The sequence below is a fragment of the Podarcis tiliguerta genome, assembly GCF_965153285.1.
Source record: "Podarcis tiliguerta genome assembly, chromosome: Z".
NCBI lineage: Eukaryota > Metazoa > Chordata > Lepidosauria > Squamata > Lacertidae > Podarcis > Podarcis tiliguerta.
The window spans coordinates 46,781,512-46,803,881 of record NC_139553.1 but is presented as its reverse complement, the minus strand read 5'-3'; the positions used below and the strand labels follow the sequence as shown (position 1 = coordinate 46,803,881).

Here is a 22,370-nt window from a genome sequence, read left to right as displayed (position 1 = left end):
CCATGATTGCAATCCATCTGAAGTGGTTTCAATGTCATATTTTAAAATTGTTGTGACTCACCCTGGCACCTCATGGTGAAGGGTGGGTAAGAAATCCAATAAAATCATAATTTGCCCACTCTCAACCCTCCCAGAATCCGAGTCACAAAGGGACAACTTGCTTCCATAATACTGGACAAGCTTTCATGTCACAAAATCTAGGGCAAATACTTGGGGGAGAAGGGGGCCAAACACATGATTTTAAATGAATTACACTAGTGTGCTTAGTATTCATTTATTAAATTTATTTTGAAAAATGTGAATAGTTGTTGTGTGGGTCCCCCTGCACTGGGGGGGGGGGGGTTAAGCCTCCCCACTGCTATGAACCTAAGAACTCCCCTCTGCTGCCTTTTGATTTTGCAGGAAAACTCTCGTTGGATCCATTCCAGGCCCCCACCCTCTAGACTAGAGGTTGTCAACCCGATCCCTGCCGCCCACTAGTGGGCGTTTCAGGATTCTAGGTGGGTAGTACGGGGTTCTATGGCACAAACTGAATCCTCCTTCCATCGAGCACTGGTGGGTAGTAAGGAAATTTTACCATCAAGAAAGATGCATTAGTGGGCGGTAGGTATAAAAAGGCTGACTATCCCTGCGCTAAAAGGTAAAGGACCCCTGACCATTAGGTCCAGTCACAGACGACTCTGGGGTTGCGGCAGTGGCGTAGCGTGGGGGGTGCTAGGGGGGCCGGCCGCACCGGGCGCAACCTCCTGGGGGGGCGCGCTCGCACTCGCAGCTCTCTAGTGGAAGAGACTCGAGTGCTAAAATCCATGGGTTAGGGGGCGCAAATCACTTGCCTTGCCCCGGGTGCTGACAACCCACGCTACGCCACTGGGTTGCGGCGCTCATCTCGCTTTACAGGCCGAAGGAGCCGGCGTTTGTCCGTATACAGTTTTTCTGGCTCATGTGGCCAGCATGATTAAGCTGCTTCTGGTGAAACCAGAGCAGCGCATGGAAACACCATTTGCCTTCCCGCCAGAGCGGTACCTATTTATCTACTTGCCCTTTTTGGCGTGCTTTCAAACTACTAGGTTGGCAGGAGCAGGGACTGAGCAACAGGGGCTCACCCTGTCATGGGGATTCAAACTGCCAACCTTCTGATCAGCAAGCCCAAGAGGCTCAGTGGTTTAGACCAGAGTGCCACCCGTGTCCCCACCCCTGCTCTAGTCTAGCCCAAATTCTTCTCATGGGTCCCTCAATGGCTATTTAGGTTTTATGTATTTAAAGAATGCACACATTCAATGTAATAAATTAATTTAATGTCATAGCTAGTGCTGCCCATATTAACAGCAGCACCAAGATCAAAAAGATGCTGAGATGGATGGAATGGAGAATTATTATATCATACTCCTTGTGTTAGAGACATCACCTTGCCAACAAAGGTCCGTATAGTAAAAGCTATGGTTTTCCCAGTAGTGATGTATGGAAGTGAGAGCTGGACCATAAAAAAGGCTGATCGCCAAAGAATTGACGCTTTTGAATTATGGTGCTGGAGGAAACTCTTGAGAGTCCCATGGACTGCAAGAAGATCAAATGCATCCATTCTTAAGGAAATCAGCCCTGAGTGCTCACTGGAAGGACAGATCGTGAAGCTGAGGCTCCAATACTTTGGCCACCTCATGAGAAGAGAAGACTCCCTGGAAAAGACCCTGATGTTGGGAAAGATGGAGGGCACAAGGAGAAGGGGACGACAGAGGATGAGATGGTTAGACTGTGTTCTCGAAGATACCAGCATGAATCTGACCAAACTGCGGGTGGCAGTGGAAGACAGGAGTGCCTGGAGTGCTCTGGTCCATGGGGTCACGAAGAGTCGGACACGACTGAACGACTAAACAACAACAACTCCTTGTGTTCCTCACACTTTCTAAGGTATTAAGCACTCACGGTTTGTTAGCTTGATCAGGCAATCACTTTATGGCAGAACAGCTGGTGGGATTAAACCAAAGCTGGAGATTCTGATTCAGCACCTCAATACAGTGGTGCCTCGCAAGACGAAAAGAATCCGTTCCGTGAGTCTCTTCGTCTAGCGGTTTTTTTGTCTTGCGAAGCAAGCCCATTAGCGGATTAGCGCTATTAGCGGCTTAGCGGCTATTAAAGGCTTAAGGGATTAGCGGATTAGCTGCTAAAAGGCTATTAGCAGCTTAGTGCCTTAGAAAAAGGGGGTGAGGAGCGGGGAAAAAACCCAGGAATCGCAAGACATTTTCGGCTTGCGAAGCAAGCCCATAGGAAATTCGTTCTGCGAAGCACCTCCAAAACGGAAAACCCTTTTGTCTAGCGGGTTTTCCGTCTTGCGAGGCATTCGTCTTGCGGGGCACCACTGTACCTGAATTATTTTTCAGCCCTGTGTAGGTGTCAGGAACTGATTGGATGCAGAGGAATGGTGGGCAGAACCAGTCGGAGAATGTCCAATGTTAAAAGCCTCAGAGCCAGGAATTGGTGTGGGATGGCGATGAGAGGGAGAAGATGGGGAAAAGGAGGTGCTGGAAGCTGAAGAGGTAACAGGGCTTAGAGAACTGGGAGAGTCTGTGGCAGAGAGCAGTCCAAACTCAGAGGCAGAAGCTGAAGCTGAAGCTGAAGCTGAAGCAGGAGAGTGGGTTGAGGGAAGCCAAGACATAGAGTTGAGTCAGGCTGGTGAAGAGTCACAGGTGTCTGTTTCCCCTTCTTGCTGTGGCAACCTCCCCCTGCCTCAGTCTCCCAGAACCAGGAGAGGCACGAAGAGGGTGTAGGAGATTTTTTTTTTAACAATAATAATAATAATAATAATTTTATTATTTATAACCCCCACCCATCTGGCTGGGTTTCCGCAGTCACTCTGGGAGGCTTACAACATATATAAAGGTAAAGGTAACAGTCGCGGACGACTCTGGGGTTGCACGCCCATCTCGCTCTATAGGCCGAGGGAGCCGGCGTTTGTCTGCAGACAGCTTCTGGGTCATGTGGCCAGCATGACAAAGCCGCTTCTGGTAAACCAGAACAGTGCATGGAAACACCATTTACCTTCCCGCCAGAGCTGTACCTATTTATCTACTTGCACTTTGACGTGCTTTTGAACTGCTAGGTTGGCAGGAGCAGGGACCGAGCAACAGGAGTTCGAACAGGATTCAAACTGCCAACCTTTCGATCAGCAAGCCCTAGGCTCTGTGGTTTAGACCACAGCACCACCCATGTCCCTAAAACACAGTAAAATATCAAACGAAAAACTTCCCTATACAGGGCTGCCTTCAGAGGTCTTCTAAAAGTTATGTAGTTCTTTATCTCCTTGACATCTGCCTGGTTCCCTGTAACTTCACTTCTCACAGTGAGGGAACCAACAGAAGACTGTTGGAGGAGGCACCTCAGTGTCCAGGCTGAACAATGGGGGTGGAGATGCTCCTTCAGGTATACTGGACCGAGGCAGTAAATTAGTGCCATGCAGGTGCAGGTTCAGATTGCTTGGGGAGACCTGGGCGAGGAGAGGAATTAGGCAGCTGCTAGGAAGGAGGGACCTTCAGAGTCTGCAACCAAGGAAAACTTGCTAATGCTCATTAGGCCTGACACTCCTGTGCAGATCCTGTTGTTGTTTTTCTAATAAAGAGTTAACTTCACTTATTTCATGTGATTTACTACTGGCTCACTCCTGATAGTAGGGGTAACCCTCACCACTGTGACTTTTCAGAACCTGTGACAATCTGAAATAGGAAAGTGCAGGGATTTGGAGTGCAAAACATCTGGAGGGCACCAGTCTGGAGAAGTGTGGGTTGCATGCATCCACCTACCTTTGTCAATCCTGAAGTTAACTGGGTACCCAGGTATGGTTGGAGGCCTGTGACGTGTTGGGATAGCTGGGAGCAGATGGAATGGATTCAAAATTGAAGTCCAGTCCTTCTCCATCCATGAGGTCAGTGTTGATTATGTAATCCACATCACATTCAAGGTTTTCCATGTACATATCGTCCAAATCATTGGGCAATCTGTCCTGATTGCCTCCACAGGGGGCAAATGTAGCTGCAGACAGAAATGGCTGGGTGCCCAGCTGGACCGCCTGGGCAGGCTGTGTGGAGCCCGGTGCCTTCAAAGCTGACAGGCTGACTGTATTCTGAGGAGATGCCATTGAAAATGCAGTTGGCAAGGAAGCAGTGCCAACCGACTCCAGCTGCTGCTCCGGAGGCTTTCTTAATGGGTTAACTGGCCTCATCCTGTTTTTGGAGGTCTGCTCCCCCAGAAGCAGAAAAGTCTGGCTGTTCAACCTGCCTCCGCTCTGCGGGAGGATCGGATCTACCTGTGTCATCATCACATCACTGGGTGGTGGTGAGTTGGATGTCAGGAGGGCTTCCAGGGTCTGTGGGCCAGAGAAGTGGCTAGCAGAGCTGTGTAGAGAGATATCAACAGGGTTGAAGAGGGAGCTGCCAAATGACGCCGCCTGAGCAGCTGAGCTCTGGCTTCGCAAGGAGAAACTGGGATTCCTCTGTGCCAGACCACCTGGAGAAGGCTGCTGAGTTGACAGCAAGGATGAGCTTGATGACATCAGATTCAGGCCGTCAATGAGTTCCAGCTCCTCTGTCACTGTGGGTGGGACACTGCTAGATGCGCTGGAGTAGACAAGGGATGGAAGGAGCGCCTCGTCTCCAAGGTCATCTGGCTCAGTTAGGATGGGGGAAAGCCTTGCACTGATGGTGCTGGCATTGGAGCTGGTCCGAGGCCGGATGCTGGTCCACACATCAGAGTCCTCGTTGCTTCTGGAAGAAGGGCTGCCAGGCCACTTGGAGTACTGGGAGCCTGGGCTGTCGGCAGTAGATTCCGGGGCCACTGGCATGGCTGCCTTCTTCCTGGGAGCTTTTCCTCTGGGCTTGACCAGCTTGCTGCTGTTGTCCATGGAGGCTGCTCTCCTCCGTGGGGCCTTTCCACTCTTGCCGCCTTCTGGATTCAGCATCCACCAAGAGCTCTTCCCTGTAGCCTCATTGTGCACTTTAATGAACTTGCTATGCAGGGAGAGGTTGTGTCGGATGGAGTTCTGGAAGGAAGTGGGAAAGGGCAGTGTGTTAGCATCATTCCCATACAGCCCATTAGACCAGGGCTTCCCAAACTTGGGCCTCCAGCTGCTTTAGGACTCCAACTCCCATCATCCCTGACTACTGGTCCTGCTAGTTAGGGATAATGGGAGCTATAGTCAAAAAAACAACTGGAGATCCAAGTTTGGGAAACCCTGCATTAGACCATTCTCCTCTCTCAAGCAGATATGGACAATCTTTTACTCTCACCCCCATATTTAATTTATGTACTTAAACTCTTTATTTTTTAAAAAAATGTGCATCCCAGAGAGTTACATTAAGCACTATAACACACGAATGAATGAATGATTGATGAAAAGAGTTAACATTCAGAGCAAATCGACAGCAATAATTAATCCAAAGGCCTGGGTAAACTCACAAAATGCATAATAGTGGGTACCAGCCTTGTTTGGGGGGGGGAGCAGATTCCATAATAGAGGAGCCTGGACTGAGAATGCCCTCCTCTCTCATGAAACCCCACACTGAATTTCAGGTCTGTAACTCCCATCACCCTTGGCCACTGGTCATGTTGGTTTATGAGTGATGGACATTCAAGAGCAACAAGATCTGGGGGAGGGGGAAGTTGTCACAGGTTCTGTGTCCTTGCTCAACATACCGTATTTTTCGCACCATAGGACGCACCGGACAATAGGACACACCGGACAATAGGACGCACTTTGTTTTAGAGGGGGGAGAACAAGAGAAAAAAATTCTCCCCCTATCTGCCCAGCACCCCTTCAGCGAAGCGGCAGGAGGCTCTGCGCAGAGAGGGGGAGAACTTTCCCCCTCGTTTTCCCGATCTAAAACAAGGTGCCGTTTAGGGTGCGTTCAGGCGGCTACCTTGGAAGCCTGGAGAGCAAGAGGGGTTGGTGTGCACTGACCCCTCTCGCTCTCCAGGCTTCAGGTTCCTTTCGACCTGCTCTTTGGGGATGGCGGAGAGAAGCCCACCACCAGCCCCAAAGAGCAGGTCAGGGAGGAGCGGAAAGGCGCAGCGGAGAGGCTCCTGCCATAGCCGCGCGTCACCTCTCCAGCCGGGAGAGGGTCGCGGGGCTATGGCGTCTTCGCTCCATAGGACGCACACACATTTCCCCTTCATTTTTGAAGGGGAAAAAGTGTGTCCTATAGAGTGAAAAATACGGTAGACTTTAGCAAAAAACAAAAAGGAAGAGACACTTCTTGGCATAAAAGTCCATGAACATGCCTTTTTTTTCTATACCAATCTAGAAAAAAAACTGCACCCAGCATTTTAAGACTGACATCAGAGACTAAGGTGACAGAAAAGGCAATTTGCCTTTCCCACAGTAAGCAAAGATGTTTGGGAACTTCTGCTTGGGAAGTTCAAACCAACATAAATATGAAGGAATATCCAGGAAGCAGGGTACAGCAGTGAGCCAACAGTCATGCAGTGAGTTGTCCTTTCACAGCTGCCCTCATGGAAAAACCATCTAAACAAATGAGACAGAGATGTAATCCAACCAACAAAAAAGGCACTTTCCAGGAAAGTTGCTTTTCCTTTCTTTCTTATGTGCTGCAAATGTAACATGATTGAAGGCTACCATTGACCTGAGCATCGTTACTGAGGGATACTTTAGGATAATTTCTAATGTCTTTACAAATTCATTGAAATGAAACTGTAATCATTTACTTGAGTGCAAAGAACATTTGAGAACATGAATATGCGTTTTATGTTTGTATGCTCCTTATTCTTTTTTCCCCCTTCCCTTTTTATTTCCTTCTTTTATATTTTATCCTATTTTCTTCAAACAATTTGAATGTTTTCCTTTATTATAAAAATTGCAATAAGACATTCACATAAAAACTTGTTCTTTCAATCCTCTGCATGTAAGTCCCCCTCTACATCCTTTGCCTTCCTACCAGTGTTCAAAACTAGCCAGGCGCCAGGTGCATTTTGCATCTGGCTTCTGACCACTTGTGACCAAGTGAAGATGCCTGGGCACCAGGATGGCACCTCCACCATCTGGGGATCATTGGATCTGCTTTCACACCCTAATACCCCATCCTGTTGAATTATGTCAGTTATATTTTATCTGCACTATCAGAACAAATTTCTGGAACCAAAATGCTTTTTCTGTGCAGCCTGAGCAGGAGCAGTTACCATTAAAAAAAGAGAGGTCGGAATAGGCCAATATATATGTGGACTGTGCCCGAATCAAGTGACTTTTCTTCTTTAAGTTCTCAAAGCTCAAACATCTGAACCAGCCAGATGTTTAACTGAGAATCAATCACAGTCAGTCCATCATTTGAAAAAATTTACTTTAGAGCCATCTGGCCCCAATATGGTAACTAGACATTCCATTTTGGCGATTGCAACCTTGGTTTAAGAAGCCATTTGGCACCTAGTTTATTTATCTGAGTTTCTACCACTGTTTCCTACTCCCACCTGATTTGCAATCACCAGCTTTTGACTGCCAAGGGAATCAGCTGACAACCCAATCACTGTGTTGTGCCACATTCCCGTCTCTTCTGGGTGGCCATCTCGGCTGATATCAAATCAAATTCCAAGAAGGCATTAACAATGGAAGATTCCAACTCCAGTTGTGTGGAATATTCAGAGAACTATTCCCATAGCTTACTTTTCCCATCAAGCCCAAGTGAAATAGAAGATAGCCCAGCTGGGGCCATTAAAATACAAGTCCTCAATTTCAACTGACCTAGGCCTCTTTTTGGCGCAAGGGTGAACCCTGAAAATGCTGATTTCTCTTCCAAACTGGAAAGCATGCTGGATCAGTGACTTAGTGACAGAATAAGCAATTCCATGAACTGGTCATTAACCTCAACTGTGCCTACACCACCAGAAGTTTGTGTATTCCAATACACAATGCTGTTTTCAAAGCCTTTGCAAACAGCTACACCAGCCTGGAGCATAGCTGTCAACGTTTCCCTTTTTTAAAGGGAATTTCCCTTATTCCGAACAGGATTCCTCGCAAGAAAAGGGAAAAGTTGACAACTACAGCCTGGAGGTCTCTGGCTTCCAAATATCTCTTCTGCAGCTTTTGCAAATAAGAAAAAACCCACCACCACCCCATAGTCGTGCCATAGCTGCCCTTGATTTAGAATGGAATAATTATTTTCCCTCCCAGTGGTTTACAAGCTGCAAGTTGCCGCACAGCCCCGCCCCACCGGGAGTGAGTCAACCAGCTGACCAACAGGAGCCACCCTCCCTCCCCAAAAGGAATGACTGCAGTTTAATTGCATAACCACAAGACTTTGGCTCCACATGCTTCAGAGTGACTTGAAACCAAGAGGTTTAGAACAGCATGTAACTTCCTAGGAATAGTAGTAAGGTTTTGTTTCTGGGTAACGGGCCTCCTCAGACAGAACCACAGTGTGCTAAGCCTTGCGTCAAGAGATGTCCTCGGCCCAACAGCAGAACTGTTCTGGAACTACAGGATGAAACTATCAAGCCTTAGCTCAGGGGCCAGCAAACCTTTTCAGCAGAGGGCCGGTCCACTGTCCCTCAGAACTTGTGGGGGGCCAGACTATATTTTGGGGGGGCAAATGAACGAATTCCTATGCCCCACAAATAACCCAGAGATGCATTTTAAATATAAGCGCACATTCTACTCATGTAAAAACATGCTGATTCCTGGACTGTCCACAGGCTGGATTTAGGAGGCGATTGGGCCAGATCTGGCCCCTGGGGCTTAGTTTGCCTACCCATACCTTAGCTCTGGGTTATCTATGGCGCCTGCCTGGTGTTTTTATACGAGTAGAATGTGTCCTTTTACTTAAAATGCGCCTCTGGGTTATTTGTGGGGCATAGGAATTCATTCATTATTTTTTTTCCAAAATATAGTCAGGCTCCCCACAAGGTCTGAGGGACAGTGGACCAGCCCCTGCTGAAAAAGTTTGCTGACCCCTGCCTTAGCTTCTCTGATGAAGATAATACTGTACAGTATTTTTTAGTATGTTGGTTTTAATAAGTTCAGAAACCAAGGCATGACAGCACAGACAGCTAGAACATGGAAAACAACCCTTGGGTTCATCTAGCTCATTACTGTCTATACTGATTGGCAACAACTTTCTGGGGTTTCAGACAACAGTCATTTCCTGTTCTATCTGGAGACTGGTCCTGGGGGTTTCTGCATGCAAAGAAATGTTCTACCACCAAGCAATGTCCCTTCAGCACTAGACTGTGGCTCAGGCAACCCAGTGCCTTAGCCACAGTCACCCCAGTAAGAATATCCAGGAGGTAGTTAAGGTAGAACCCCAACACAACGTTCTCTAAAAATCCAGAGTTCAAGGGTTGCCCAGTTTAGAATTACCGTACTAGTTCTGAAACTACAGATGAAATGAAGGATTACTATTACAGTCACACCTCGGGTTAAATATGCTTCAGCTTCAGCGTTTTCAGGTTATGCTCTGTGGTGACCCGGAAGTAATGGAATGCGTTACTTTTGGGTTTCGCCGCTCACGCATGCGCAGACGCTCAAAATGACATCGCGCACATGCGCGGAAGCGGCATATCGCGACTCGCGCAGAAGCAGATTGCGTTCGCTTTAGGATGCGAACGGGGCTCCGGAACAGATCCCGTTTGCATCCAGAGGTACCACTGTATTATTATTAATTATTATTATTATTATTATTTTATTATTATTATGGAGCAAGCAAACTTTGGAGCATCCAAAGCAAACTTGGCAAAAAGATAAAAAGCTTGGAACTACCACATGACTATGTTTCTAGCTAAATGGTATTTAACGCAAATTGAGGGTTTGCAGGCTCCCAGTTAGTGAACATGTTTCCAACACTCACTTTCCCCCTACTCTAGTGCTCTGTGACAAAGTGATTCCAACAGCACTTTCAACCACACACAAAGGCTGTCTGAACATTCACAAAAACAAGCCACCACAGGGCGTTCCTAGGTAGGCTTGGTTTTTCTACATTTTGCTGAGAATACTAGTGAGAAGTGCTTTCTATTACACGTATCTAGATTTACAGTCCAAGCACTCCACTACACCTCCAAGGCTCTGTGTGGCGGAGCAGATAATCCACTTGTTTTTGAAAGAGATAAAATACATCAGAGTGACACAATCAATTTAAATACCTTCCTACTGGTTTAATCCCAGGCTACCCATATATCCTCTTTGCAAAACAAAAAAGCCCATGTTTCAGAGAGTGTTCAGAGGGAAGAACAGCCACCTTGAATGCCTCTTGCTATACCCTTGCCATTTGGACATAGTACATGTGTGTTTCATGAAGCTACTAATAGGGCAATCCAATTTCATTCTAATTGCTGGTTGTCATGGAATACATGGAAGGAGACTGTCTGTAAAATTATAGTGAGCTGGAGCTACTTATGGTTTTATAGGGTTTAAAAAAAACCAGTTTCAGCACAGTGCTCTTCTGGTACAACAGACTTATCATACTTGGCTTCTACAATAATAGCTAAATCTAGTCATTAAGAGACATCAGGACCCAAAGTAGAAGAAAACAAAAGCCACCAAGTAAAACACAAGAGGAGTCCTGAGGGGGTCAAACAAAAAAATATGGGCAGAGTTGCGCAAAATCTATATACCCCATATATGTGATTGTGTGTGTGTTCAAAAACAAATATAGCAATATAACTGATCGATTAGGAAATCAGATACCATACCAACCACAAAGCCTTCCTGATCATTTATAGTAAGTCAGGGGTCAGCAAACTATGGCCCGGGGGCCGGATGCAGCCCACCAGGCTCATAAATCCAGCCCGTGGACCCTGCTGCCCGCTCGGTCAGTCCCCACACTGAGCTAAACTGGCACGGCACAGCATTTCCTTGAAAAGAAGCCGCGGATGCCTCGCCGCGCAGGGACTGACTTCTGCGACGCTGGCATGGCTTTGGATTGGCTGCAGAAAGCTCCTGCAGCCAATCCGAAGCCGTGGATGCCTCTGGACAGGCGGCGACACTGGCACAGCTTCAGATTGGCTGCAGGAAGTTCGCTGAGGTAAACCCGGCGCAGCCATGGATGGAGAGGCCGGCGGGCAGGTGGCAGGTCTGGGCCACGCCATGGGCATTGTGACGGGCACGTCACAGGGCTTCAGCCAGAGCTTGGTGCGCCTGCTGGCCCCATGCCTGGCGTCCGGCTCGGCACTGCTGCAGGTGGCACACTCAGCAGCCGCACTGGAGCAGCTGGAGGGCATGCTGTGCGCTGCCTACCCAGCCTGCCGCCCCCCTGGCCTTGGATGACGGGCTGCAGCACGTGGTGCACGCCACCTGGGAGCTCCAAGGCCAATGGAGCAGCTGCTGCTCGTCAACAACAGCAGTGGGCGGGCAGCGCGAGACACGCTTCTGAGCACATGCAGAGTGCGTTCCTCCTCCATGTCCAGAGCCAGCTGTGGGACCGGCTTGCAGGGTATTTATATTTTTCAAAATATAGTCCAGCCCCCCACAAAGTCTGAGTGACAGTGAGCCAGCCCCCTCATGAAAAAGTTTGCTGACCCCTGTGGTAAGTGGTTGTTTGAGTGTGCGAAGCGGGGAGGCTACAGTATCTCAGTTACTTGATCAAGCACTTGATCAAGCACCAAATTTGAAAATACTTTCCCCACCCTTTGTTCTAATTTAAAAATGCTGTATTGTTTTTAAATGCTGTATTGCTTTTAACACTCGATTGGAAGCCGCCCAGAGTGGCTGGGGAAACTCAGCCAGATGGGTGGGGTATAAATAAATAAATAAATAAATACTATTTGTATCGAAGTGTAGTTAATCGATAGTACAGTTTTAATGGGGTAACAGTCTTGAACAGGCTCTTATTATTAATGCTCAGTCTCTGCTGACCCTCAACTCTCCCCTCACCCAACCCTAATTCAAACTTTCTGAATTATAAATATATTTTATGACATCAACCTGGATAGCTCAGCTGGTTAGAGCATGGTGCTGATAATGCCAACGCTGCAGGTTCAATCCCCATACAGCTGCATATTCCTGCATTGCAGAGGTTGGACTAGATGAGCCTCAGGGTCTCTTCCAGCTCTACAATTCTGTGATTCTAAGTTCTGTGATGATGAGGGGCAGAGGAAAAAGCAATAAAGGCCTCACACATCAGCCATCTTAAAGCAAATACTATTTTGACAGCACATATTGACTGTTTTTCAGGAACCTCTGGTGTGGTTCTTAAATGCCAGGGTGCTAGTACCTGTTTGGAACTCCTCAAATGTGTGAGGAATTTGGCAACAAGCTGGGGGCAAATTGTCCTCACCAGGACAGACAGAAAATGATGTTTTCAAATAAAGTTTGATGTGCCAAATACTCATCGACTTTCCTGGGAGGAATGAAAGGCACCTCCCATATCAAATGGCAAGCCCTACCTCCATGCCAAAGCAGCAGCTTGCACTCTCTCCAATGCAGCTGAAAGAATTTCAGCCTTAGAAAGCATCCCTTCCCTCACAGCTACCTACCTTTTAACAGAGTGCTAATGTAGGCACTGGCAGAGGAAGAGGAGTGCGGGGGGAGCGCACCACCCCGGCAGCATGATCCCGGTGGGGTGCCATTGCAGTGGCCCCCTGCCCTGCGCTGGGCACCACGCCCCCACAGGCAGTGTGTCACACCCCCGGGATGCACGCCAGTCCCGCCCCGCCTGCTCTCCACCCCCCCCCCCCGGGTGGAGCATGAAGCTCCACCACTGAATGTAGGTGATGTTTGATAGCAAATGAGATCCTTACAATCTAAAGTCTAACACAGAAAGGGGAGCAGTGGAAGAAGGCAAGGGCAGCAGATGACAACGGGTAAGTGCAATTAGCTAGCTTTGCAGTTGTTAGAAAAGACTTGGGGAAGAAAGGCTTCACAGAAAAAAGTGAAGCTTGAGGAAGAACTTGACAAAAAAGTTGTTACCACAGTAACAGTAGGTTATTTCCCTCAAAGCTGTCATGGCCAGGATGCCTCTGAATGCCACTTGCTAGGGAATATACGAGGAGAATGGCTGTTGCACTCAGGTGCTGCTTGTGGGTTCCCCAAAGGAATCTGGTTGGTCACTACAAGAACAGGATGCTGGACTACATTGGCCTCAGGCCTGATCTAGCAGACACGTTCTTCCTATATCTGTAAGTATAGTACGCAAGCCTGCAACTGAAATTTCTCCAATCCACAACGTCGCAGAGCACAAGCCTCCCTCCCTCAAGTGATTAATCTACCTTACGGTGGGATTCTGACCTCCATACTACTGAGGTCTGCAAAGAAGGAGGTCATCAAAAGTTATGCTAACTAAGTTCCTAGTATTTCCGTACTAGAACAAGCTTAACCTGCTGACATTCTGCCTGCCACAACTGTTAAAAGCACAAGAACACTGCTCTTCCTCCCTTCCTCCAACACTAACCCTAATAATGCAAAGCACTAAAGGTTCCCAAGTTGCAAATAAGTTAGTTTACCTAAACCTAGGACACACCACACAGCTCATAGGCAAATCTACTACCTTTTCATACAAAGATCCTAGTGCCAGTTAAGTTCTCCTTTCACAGCCAGGAAGGGAGTAAAAAGTTGGGGCTGTGCACATGTTCTGTAGAATGTTTAACCCAAAATCAAGACTTATGGACAAGAGGCACAAAAGCCAAAAGATAGTGGGTGGAGAGTCACTTTATATGGACAACTGGTGGCACAGTATAAGCACCTGGAAGCAGTTATTCTGGGACTCAGTACAGCTGCAAGCCAACCTCTACACATGCTCTCTTCAGGGAAAACAGCTTCTTTCAAAAACTGGCAGAAACAGCACCAAGGTTTTCCAAGACAATTCAGCTTGAGTTATGAAGAGCAAGCAATGTGAGGAGGGAGTGGGAAAGTGCCCTCTGGGACTCTGCACCCAAATGGCTCTGGGGTGGGGCATGTTTGTCCTGTTCCGTCCTTGTTCAGTTAAGCACACCCTGCTTTTAATCTAGAGTTCACTCAGGAATAGGCATGGCTGACAACACCTCAGAGCAGATACTCTCTGTGGGTTTCCTAGCAAAGATGCCCAAAGATATTACTGGGATAGGATTGTGCTACTGTGCTTGCCACCTCATCTTTTTCTAATACATTATATTTCCATTCATCACCCATCTCATCTGCCAGCTGGCATGCACTGTAAGTGAGATGCTTATAGGCTGGGCCCACCAATATGCATGTAACTTGCATATCAAAAACATAACTTTTGCAAAGCTTCAACAGAACTGTTTGAATCAGACAAGCCCAGGTATTGTGGGGGAACCCTTTCCAATGTACCACACCTACTCCTGAACATCAACATTTAATGAAGCAGTGCTCAAAGTATAGTTTCCTTTGGTGCTTACCTACCCAAGAGAATTACAGTGGTGCCCCGCAAGACGAATGCCTCGCAAGACGGAAAACCCGCAAGACGAAAGGGTTTTCCGTCTGCAGAGGCGCTTCGCAAGACGAATTTCCCTATGGGCTTGCTTCGCAAGACGAAAATTGACGAAAATTTTCGGGGGGGGGGGTTTCGCTCCAAAACTCCTTTTTCTGAATCGCTAAGCTGCTAAAAGCATTTTAGCAGCAAAACCACTAATCCCTTAAGCCTTAAAAAGCCATTTTTAGCCCTTAAAATGTCAATAGCGCTAATAGCGCTACTCCGTCAATGGGCTTGCTTCGCAAGACGAAAAAACCGCAAGACGAAAAGACTCGCTGAACGAGAGTCTTCTACTTAAATCATATTGTTTTGGGAATGATACAAGTCATAAAATTCCATACACAGAAAGAAGGCAAGCAAACAGCTATCCACACCGGCATAAAGCAGCACACAAGAACAGCCTCAGATCAATGAAAAATTGGAAGTGCCTTTCTTGGCATTCCCCAATATGTGCCCTGCAAATGAAGAAACACACTGGGTTTACAAGGAGGATGTCCAAGCTAAGTAGAGGAAATCAACTTTGATGATTTCTGGTGTATGGTGATTCTCACATACCATTTTTTCAGAGTACAGTGGTACCTCTGGATACGAACGCGATCCGTTCCAGAGCCCCGTTTGCATCCAGAGCAGAACGCAACCCGCGTCTGTGTGTGTTGTGATTCACCGCTTCTGTGCATGACATCATTTTGACCATCTCCGCATGCACGAGCAGCGAAAACCAGAAGTAACGCGTTCCGTTACTTCCGGGTTGCCGCGAAGCACAACCTGAAAACACTCAACCTGAAGCAACTTCAACCCGAGGTATGACTGTACTGTTCTCTTTGCTACATCTGTGGGTTTCCATTCTAAAAGAAAGCCACTTTCCCCTGTAAGCTTATAAGCTTGCACTCTGATAGAGGCAGGTGACTCTACAAGAATGAAGACAGCCACAGTGAGTGGGGATAACCAATAAATCATTACTCTGAAATTTATGCAGCCTAACTACTTAGTAATTTCCCTCCTGTCCCTATTAATTTGGACTTGCCAATCCCATCTTGCCTGAGCTCAGTCAGTCAAGTCTGGGAACCTTAAGGCAGTTTCCTGAAAGAGACAGTAGCTGGTGCAATAAGCCAACGTATGAAAGTTTCTATAAGATTGGGGCAGAATCTGGTATCTTGTGCCAATCTTTTAACAGTCCTACTATGAAACCAATAGAAATGTTTTGCTTCCATTTAACAGATACAAAGTATAGCTTTACCCAAGCAGCATTCAAAGCCGAAAAGATTTAAAATGCTTCATGATTCATCAAGAAAATTGCACAAGAGTCTACAGACATACACGAATGCTATAACATCCTTCCCTTTAAAAAAAAAAAATATTGAAGATTTTAGTTTAAAAAATATGTGCATTGTCTCTTTTCTCAAGTTGCATTTTCTACAGATCAGTTACATTTGTTGTGAGACATGAGTGTTGCATGCAGTATAGGGTCAGTAAGAAAAGAAGGGGAAAGAGGGAGGGGATGGCGAGAGGGGTGGGGTCAGGTGGTAATGCTTATTTTCTTTACTTAGTGTATATGTGGGGTTTTGTGTCAGCGTCACTTGTATGGGTTCTCTTTCTGTTCACTTATGTTTCCTTGGTGGTGAGAGAGGTTGGGGGTAGACTAGAGTTTGGTTGGTTGTCTTTGGTTGGCTGTAGTGAGAGTTGTTTATGTGTGTAAGAGGGTGGATTTTTTGGTCGTTAGCCAGAATGATTTGTACACTGTTAGTAGATTCTTGTTGGGCTGTGTATGTGATGAAGGGGAACCATACTGGAGTGAGAACATCTTCTTCTATTTATCCCCATGTCAGTTTCAGTTTATTGGTTAGCTTTTCTAGTGAGGCCATTTCCCATACTGTTTGATACCATTTGCCCATGTTTACTCCTGACAAGTCTCTCCAGTGTCTGGCTATGAGGCTTCTGGCTGCTGAGATTAGGTGAGTTATGAGCTCTGCATAATGTGAGTGGGCATTATTAACTTGGACAATGTTGCATAAGGCCAGTTCTGGGGTGACTTCTAATACCTACTTATTTATTTTGCATATTTCTTGTATGACTGGTGTTCTTGTATGACTGGTTGGATTTTCTGACATTACCACCACATGTGAAGGTATGTGCCTATGGAGGTGCAGCCTCTCCAGCATTTTGGTGGGGAGCCTGGGCGTCTCAGCCCTAGTTTACCTTGTGTTAGGTACCATTGGTAAGTGAGTTTCAGGGTGAGTTACCATAGATTCTGGCGCATAAGATGACTTTTTAACCCCGGAAAAGAGGTTAAAAAGTCGGGGGTTGTCTTATACGCTGGGTATGGCTGCAGTGGGCAGCGGGATCCGCTCCGCACCGGGAGGAAGCTGACCGACAAAGCTGCCCAGTGATGCTAAGCCAGCTTCGCTGGGCAGCTTCCTCCCAACATGGAGCCCACCACCCACTGCTGCAGCGGCGACAGCTTCGCTGGGCAGCAGCAGTGGGCGGCGGGCTCCACGCCAGGAGGAAGCTGCCCAGTTGCCTAATACGCCGGAATCTATGGTATTTTCTTTTAGTTGAGATGGATTTAAGGGGGGGGGAGAGTTAGACCACACTCTAGTCGATTGGGTGGGATTAATTTTATAGTCTATGTTGTTCAGGCCTAACTACAGTGCTCAGATTCACTGGCACGATACAGAATGCTTCTCTAAAGATAGAAAATAAATATTAAGGCACAATATTGTTGGCAAATCCTTGTGCTTCCCGTGCTAAAAGCACAAGCACTGGGGAAGGGACTTTAACCATATTTCTGACACCTGTATGGGAGATGCCTGGCATAAGTGACAGCTCAAAACAGTTCTCACTGCCAAAACATGTGTTTCAACTGCTTTAGAACAAAACCTTTCATTAACTGTCTATCCATACAAGGGAATCCTGCAGAATAAATGACAGGAAGAAACTGTACAGTGTCTGCTTGTAGGACTGTTGTTAATTCATCTTTCACTAACAGAACATCTTCATTTACTTGGTGGACGGGGTTTGAGGGGGGTGGACGACAATGAGAATTGACTAAAGAAACTAAAGGCAGCCAGTATGATAGATATGAACACAGGTAACCAAGTTCAAGTTCTGCTGAGCCTTGAAGCCTATGGGACATCCTCAGGCAAGCTTCTGCACCACAGAATAAACTACAGGGTAGTTGTCTGTATTTGCAAAAGAGGGGAAATTAGCTCCGAAATCAAAGCAAGTCCATGTGCTTCTAAAGCAAAAGAGTATTTTTTTGTTACTACAGTGGTACCTCGGGTTAAGTACTTAATTTGTTCCGGAGGTCCGTACTTAACCTGAAACTGTTCTTAACCTGAAGCACCACTTTAGCTAATGGAGCCTCCTGCCGCTGCGCTGCCAGAGCACGAATTCTGTTCTTATCATGAAGCAAAGTTCTTAACTTGAAGCACTATTTCTGGGTTAGCGGAGTCTGTAACCTGAAGCGTATGTAACCCGAGGTACCACCGTACTTTAAATGCGAGCTTGCAAGGAGTAGATCGTTCTGGCATGTGGTGCTATTCTGGGATTCTGAATAGGCCTGTGAGAGCGGGACAGCTACCTCATATGAAGCCGCTAAAGGAGCCAACTCCCTTTAATACAGGCATTTCCCATTTTTAGGACAAATAAGGCTCATATCTGAAAGAAAGAGTGATCGTTCTAAGTGCCTTTGCAGCCTTACTGAACTTCCTCAGCACAGAGCATGCATGTTCCCTCTCTGCCCGGAGTTCTTGTTCTGAAGGAAGGGTTGTGTGAGCCAGGAATGCATGCTATGAAGGAGTTATTTATACTGAGTATCAACGCAGCTGGGTGACAAAGAACTGAAGCCCAGTATTGAAAACTATTCAAGTGACACTTGGTCTTCCACAGCAGCTTGGCCTAGAGTTCCAGATCGAGCTCGTGCCTTTCCAAGAAATCTCTGAGAACATTTACAAAGGGGGCAGGGAGTGGCCTTTCTTGGAAGTGCTGAAACAAAGTGAACTTAAGGGTCACACTGGAGGGAAGAAGGAAAAGACACACATGGGGTGGGGAAGTAGTCAGCTGTGAAACCCCCCAAGTCCATCTCCTAATACTTGCTAACTACCCTTTATTAGATACTATCAGAGGCACTGCTGGCCCAGATAAATATTTAGGCTGATCCAAGGCAAGGTTTGCCTAGGTAAAGAGAGTCATTCTAGACCACTTTTGCCCAAGCTGCTGCCCTCTGGGTACAACTTTCATCTGCCTCAGGAAGCATGGTCAGGCTGATGGGAAACATAACCCAAAACATCTGGAGGGCACCAGGACGAAGAAGGCATGTCTGGACTAACAGATTATTTAAAAAATTCATATAAGAGAAAATTGTATGGAACAGAACAAAGCTAGAATTCCTTCTCCCCATCTCCCCAAATTCCTGTCTAAAACTATGTTTTTAGAAGACATCAGCTACCATATTTACTCAAGTCTAATGCAGAATTGAATCTAATGCGCACCTCAATTTTCAGAATCTTGAAACAAAAAAAGGATTTGCTGGAGAATGTAAATGTGCCATCGAATCTAATGCGCACTGTATTTTTTGCAATGTAATTTGGCCAAAAAAGGTGAGCATTAGATTTGAGTAAATACAGTATGTGCAGGAAGGAGGTGGGGGGACGATGAGAGAACATTTCCAGAATATTTTCAGTCCCTAAAGACAGTGTTTTTACTATCATCCTCCCAATTTCTGGCAACAAGATTTCCCTAATCCAGCACAGATGACAGCTTCAGAAAGGGCTATCCTCTGTTAACTGTTTGCCCTTGGAATTTAGCTAAACTATGGGTACCTGGGACATCACACAGTAATCAGGCCAGTGTTGTGACACAGGAAAAAGGAGACTGAACCAATCCACCCCTTTGTTCAGAAAGCCACCCTGCAGAAGTCAACATTACTAGCACATGTAGAAATACACCAAGTCAAATCCAGCAGCCTCTCCATGTGGATCAAAAACTGTAGAAGAGTTAAAATCTAGGAGCTCCAAAGTCCCTACCACAATCGGTCGCAAGAGGAAGCAGACTCCCTTGCACGGACAAGGTTTATTTACTATCCTCTCTCTCCAACACTCCGCATTCATGTTCTGTGCAAGAGATGAATGCTTTTCCCATGCCTCCCTAGCTGGCACTGGAAATTGGCTTGCAGGCTGACTAATAATCCCAGTGCCAGTGCAATACTATGCACCTGTGGTTCTCAACCAGTGTACCGTGGCCCCCTGGGGTGCCTTGAATGATAGCCAGGGTGCCACAGGCAACCCTGGCCTCTGTCCCTCTTTTCTTCTCTCTCTCCTCTGATGCCCTCTTGCGTCTCAACCTTTCAAAGGCTTGGGTGACTGTTTGTTGCAGCAGCCCTGGCTACAAGCTCCAGAGGCGAATGGGGCTTCTGGGGCAGGCCAAGGAGCAGGCACCTTTGTTTGGGGGGGGGGGAGCTCAGAGACCGGGGTGGAGGCAGCGGCTGCCCCGAGAACTCCTAGGGAGAGGGGAGAGGAGAGGAGGCTGAGGGAACACTCTACGAGGGAGGGTGTGACATAACTGGGCTTCTGAGACCCAGAACGTGTTTCCCCAGAGGGGAGCCGTAGAAAGAATGTAGCTGGTCAAGGGAGCCATGGACTCAAAAAGGTTGAAAATCTCTGCTATACACGGTTCCATGTAAAAATCTGACAGTGCCCAATCCCCTGATGTTTCCACCTTTTAATTCTTTCAAGTGCCTTTAACACTGGCACAGCAGCTCTGTCAAGAAAAAGTGTCACCTGTTGAGGTCTTTGGTCTCAAAAAATTTCTAAAAGCAAAGGAGCAGTATCCTAAAACTTTTATTATGAAAAGCCACAAAGTCAAGATGTTGCTGGTAAAGCAAGGTGGAAGCATAATCTGCCAAGCATTAAAATGTTGGTTCAGGATGATACAGAAACCCTGCCAAGAAAAGGTATTCTTTTCTCCTCCTGTATTTGCATTTTGTATTTGTCTTTTAGACCACATGCCACTATATGCCTTTGGGTGCCCTGGCAGAAAAATGGCTTGGAAATGTAGTATATAAGAATAAACACAGGGATGTTGGATGTGGAAAGAGAGATAAGGAAGAAAAGGTAGAAGTGTCATAGCTCCATGTAGCTTAGCAACAAATAATCAGGAAGCAGTCAGCTTCAATCTCCCTTTCACCATACTCAGCGGTCAACAACACTCACTCAATCTTCCATCTCTGCAAGACAGGAAAGATAATACTGGCCTACCTTACAGGAATGTTGCAATGGCTCCTGAAACAAGAGCACAGGAGGCAGCACTCTTAAGCACACCACAGGAACACTATCATCCATGTGCATAAAATGTAGCCACAATGGACCATAAGAAAAGTATCCAAAATCCAAATTTGAACCATTTGCTATTATTTGGAATGGCAAAAACATCACATAGGCACTGGAGCTCCTCATAATTGTTCAGCAGGCTAGATCATGGGTAGGCAAACTAAGGCAAATTGCCTTCACAATCCGGCTGGCAGCCGGAGTACAATGTGTTCTTTTATTTAAAATGCATCTCCGGGTTATTTGTGGGGCCTGCCTGGTGTTTTTACATGAGTAGCATGTGTGCTTTTATTTAAAATGCATCTCTGGGTTATTTGCGGGGCATAGGAATTTGTTCATTTCTCCCCCCAAAATATAGTCCGGGCCCCCACAAGGTGTGAGGGACAGTGGACCGGCTCCCTGCTGGAAAAGTTTGCTTACCCCTGGGCTAGATGGTGAACAAAGCAAACTGGAGAAGGAAGGTGGCAGGGTCGAGAGAGCCCAGATGTTTTGTTCACCACTTCGCTGGATGGGTTCGGGAGAAAACTTAAGATCCTGCACTCTCTCTTGTGGCTTTACTAAGCAGAAGAACTGCCCAAATTACAGGATCACGTCCAATATGCCAGCTCCACTCCAGTTCAGACCCACTGAAATAACTGGGCACGACTCAATTTCGGCCCGCTGATTCTGATGGGTTTATATCAAGTGCAGTAACTTAGTGGGGCACATTATGCTGTTGCTGTTTTCTCTTTGCTAGCCACTTTGCAATTCATGCGAATGGAAAGTGGCGTGAATATAGGCTTGCATCTAATATGCCACCCCCACTCCCGATCAGCCCCACCGAAATAACTGGGTACGGCTCAATTTGGGTTAGCCGATTCCGATGGGTCTACTCCGAGTGCAGTAACTTAGGCGGGCACATTGTGCTGTTGCTGTCTTCTGTTTGTAAGCTGCTTTACGAATGTAAAGCGGCGTAGGTGGATAACAAACCGAATCAACCCCGCGGCGTGTTCTCTTGCTTTGTTGTTGTCGGCTGGTTTTCTGCTGTCTCCCTTTCCCCACGAAGCCACTTCTTGCCCCCTCGCCACCCCCGGGGACTCACCTTCCATCCGGCGGAGCTGTTGCTGTCGCCCTTGTCGCGGAAGTAAGGCACGGAGCGGACCATCCACTCGTAGATCTGCGCCAGCGTCAGGCGCTTGTCCGGGGCGCTCTCGATGGCTTGGCTGATGAGGTCCGCGTAAGACTGGCTGCCCCAGGCGTTGCGACGCGCCCCGCCGCCGGACCCGCCGCCGCCGCCGCCGCTCTTCCGCGCTCCGCCGGACCCGCCGCCGCCTCCCGGCGCCGCGGCCGCCGCTGCCCCGGCCGCCGCCACCCCGGCCGGTTCCTCGGGGCTCCCCAGCCCGTTGCCGGGCGCTGCCCCGGGCTCCGTGTCGGCCGCCGCCAGCTCCGGCCGGGGCAGCGGCCAAGTGCAAGAGCGCGGCCGGCTCTGAGGGGGGAACTCCGGATCCAAAGCCGCCGCCACCGAGGGAGACTCCGCCGCTGAGGGGCTCCCCGCCGGCTCCGCCATGATGGCGACGCTCCGGGTCTCCGGCCGCCCTCAGCGCCGCCACATCACCCGCCGACGATCGGACCCGCGCGGCGATCTCCCCCGGTCCTCGCCCGAGCGGCGGCTTTG

General features: G+C 47.6%; 1 protein-coding gene across 1 annotated transcript in view; it reads right to left on the bottom strand.

Annotated features, from left to right (window-relative positions):
• Positions 1 to 22,370, bottom strand: part of FOXO4 (forkhead box O4) — a 28,370-nt gene extending 6,000 nt beyond the window's left edge. Inside the window, exons 1-2 of the mRNA XM_083422631.1 lie at positions 21,798 to 22,370; positions 3,792 to 5,026 (exon numbers count right to left, since the gene is read on the bottom strand). Of these exons, the coding sequence (XP_083278757.1) occupies positions 3,809 to 5,026; positions 21,798 to 22,262 (1,683 nt within the window). The 5' untranslated portion in view covers positions 22,263 to 22,370 and the 3' untranslated portion in view covers positions 3,792 to 3,808. The remainder of the gene's footprint in view (positions 1 to 3,791; positions 5,027 to 21,797) is intronic.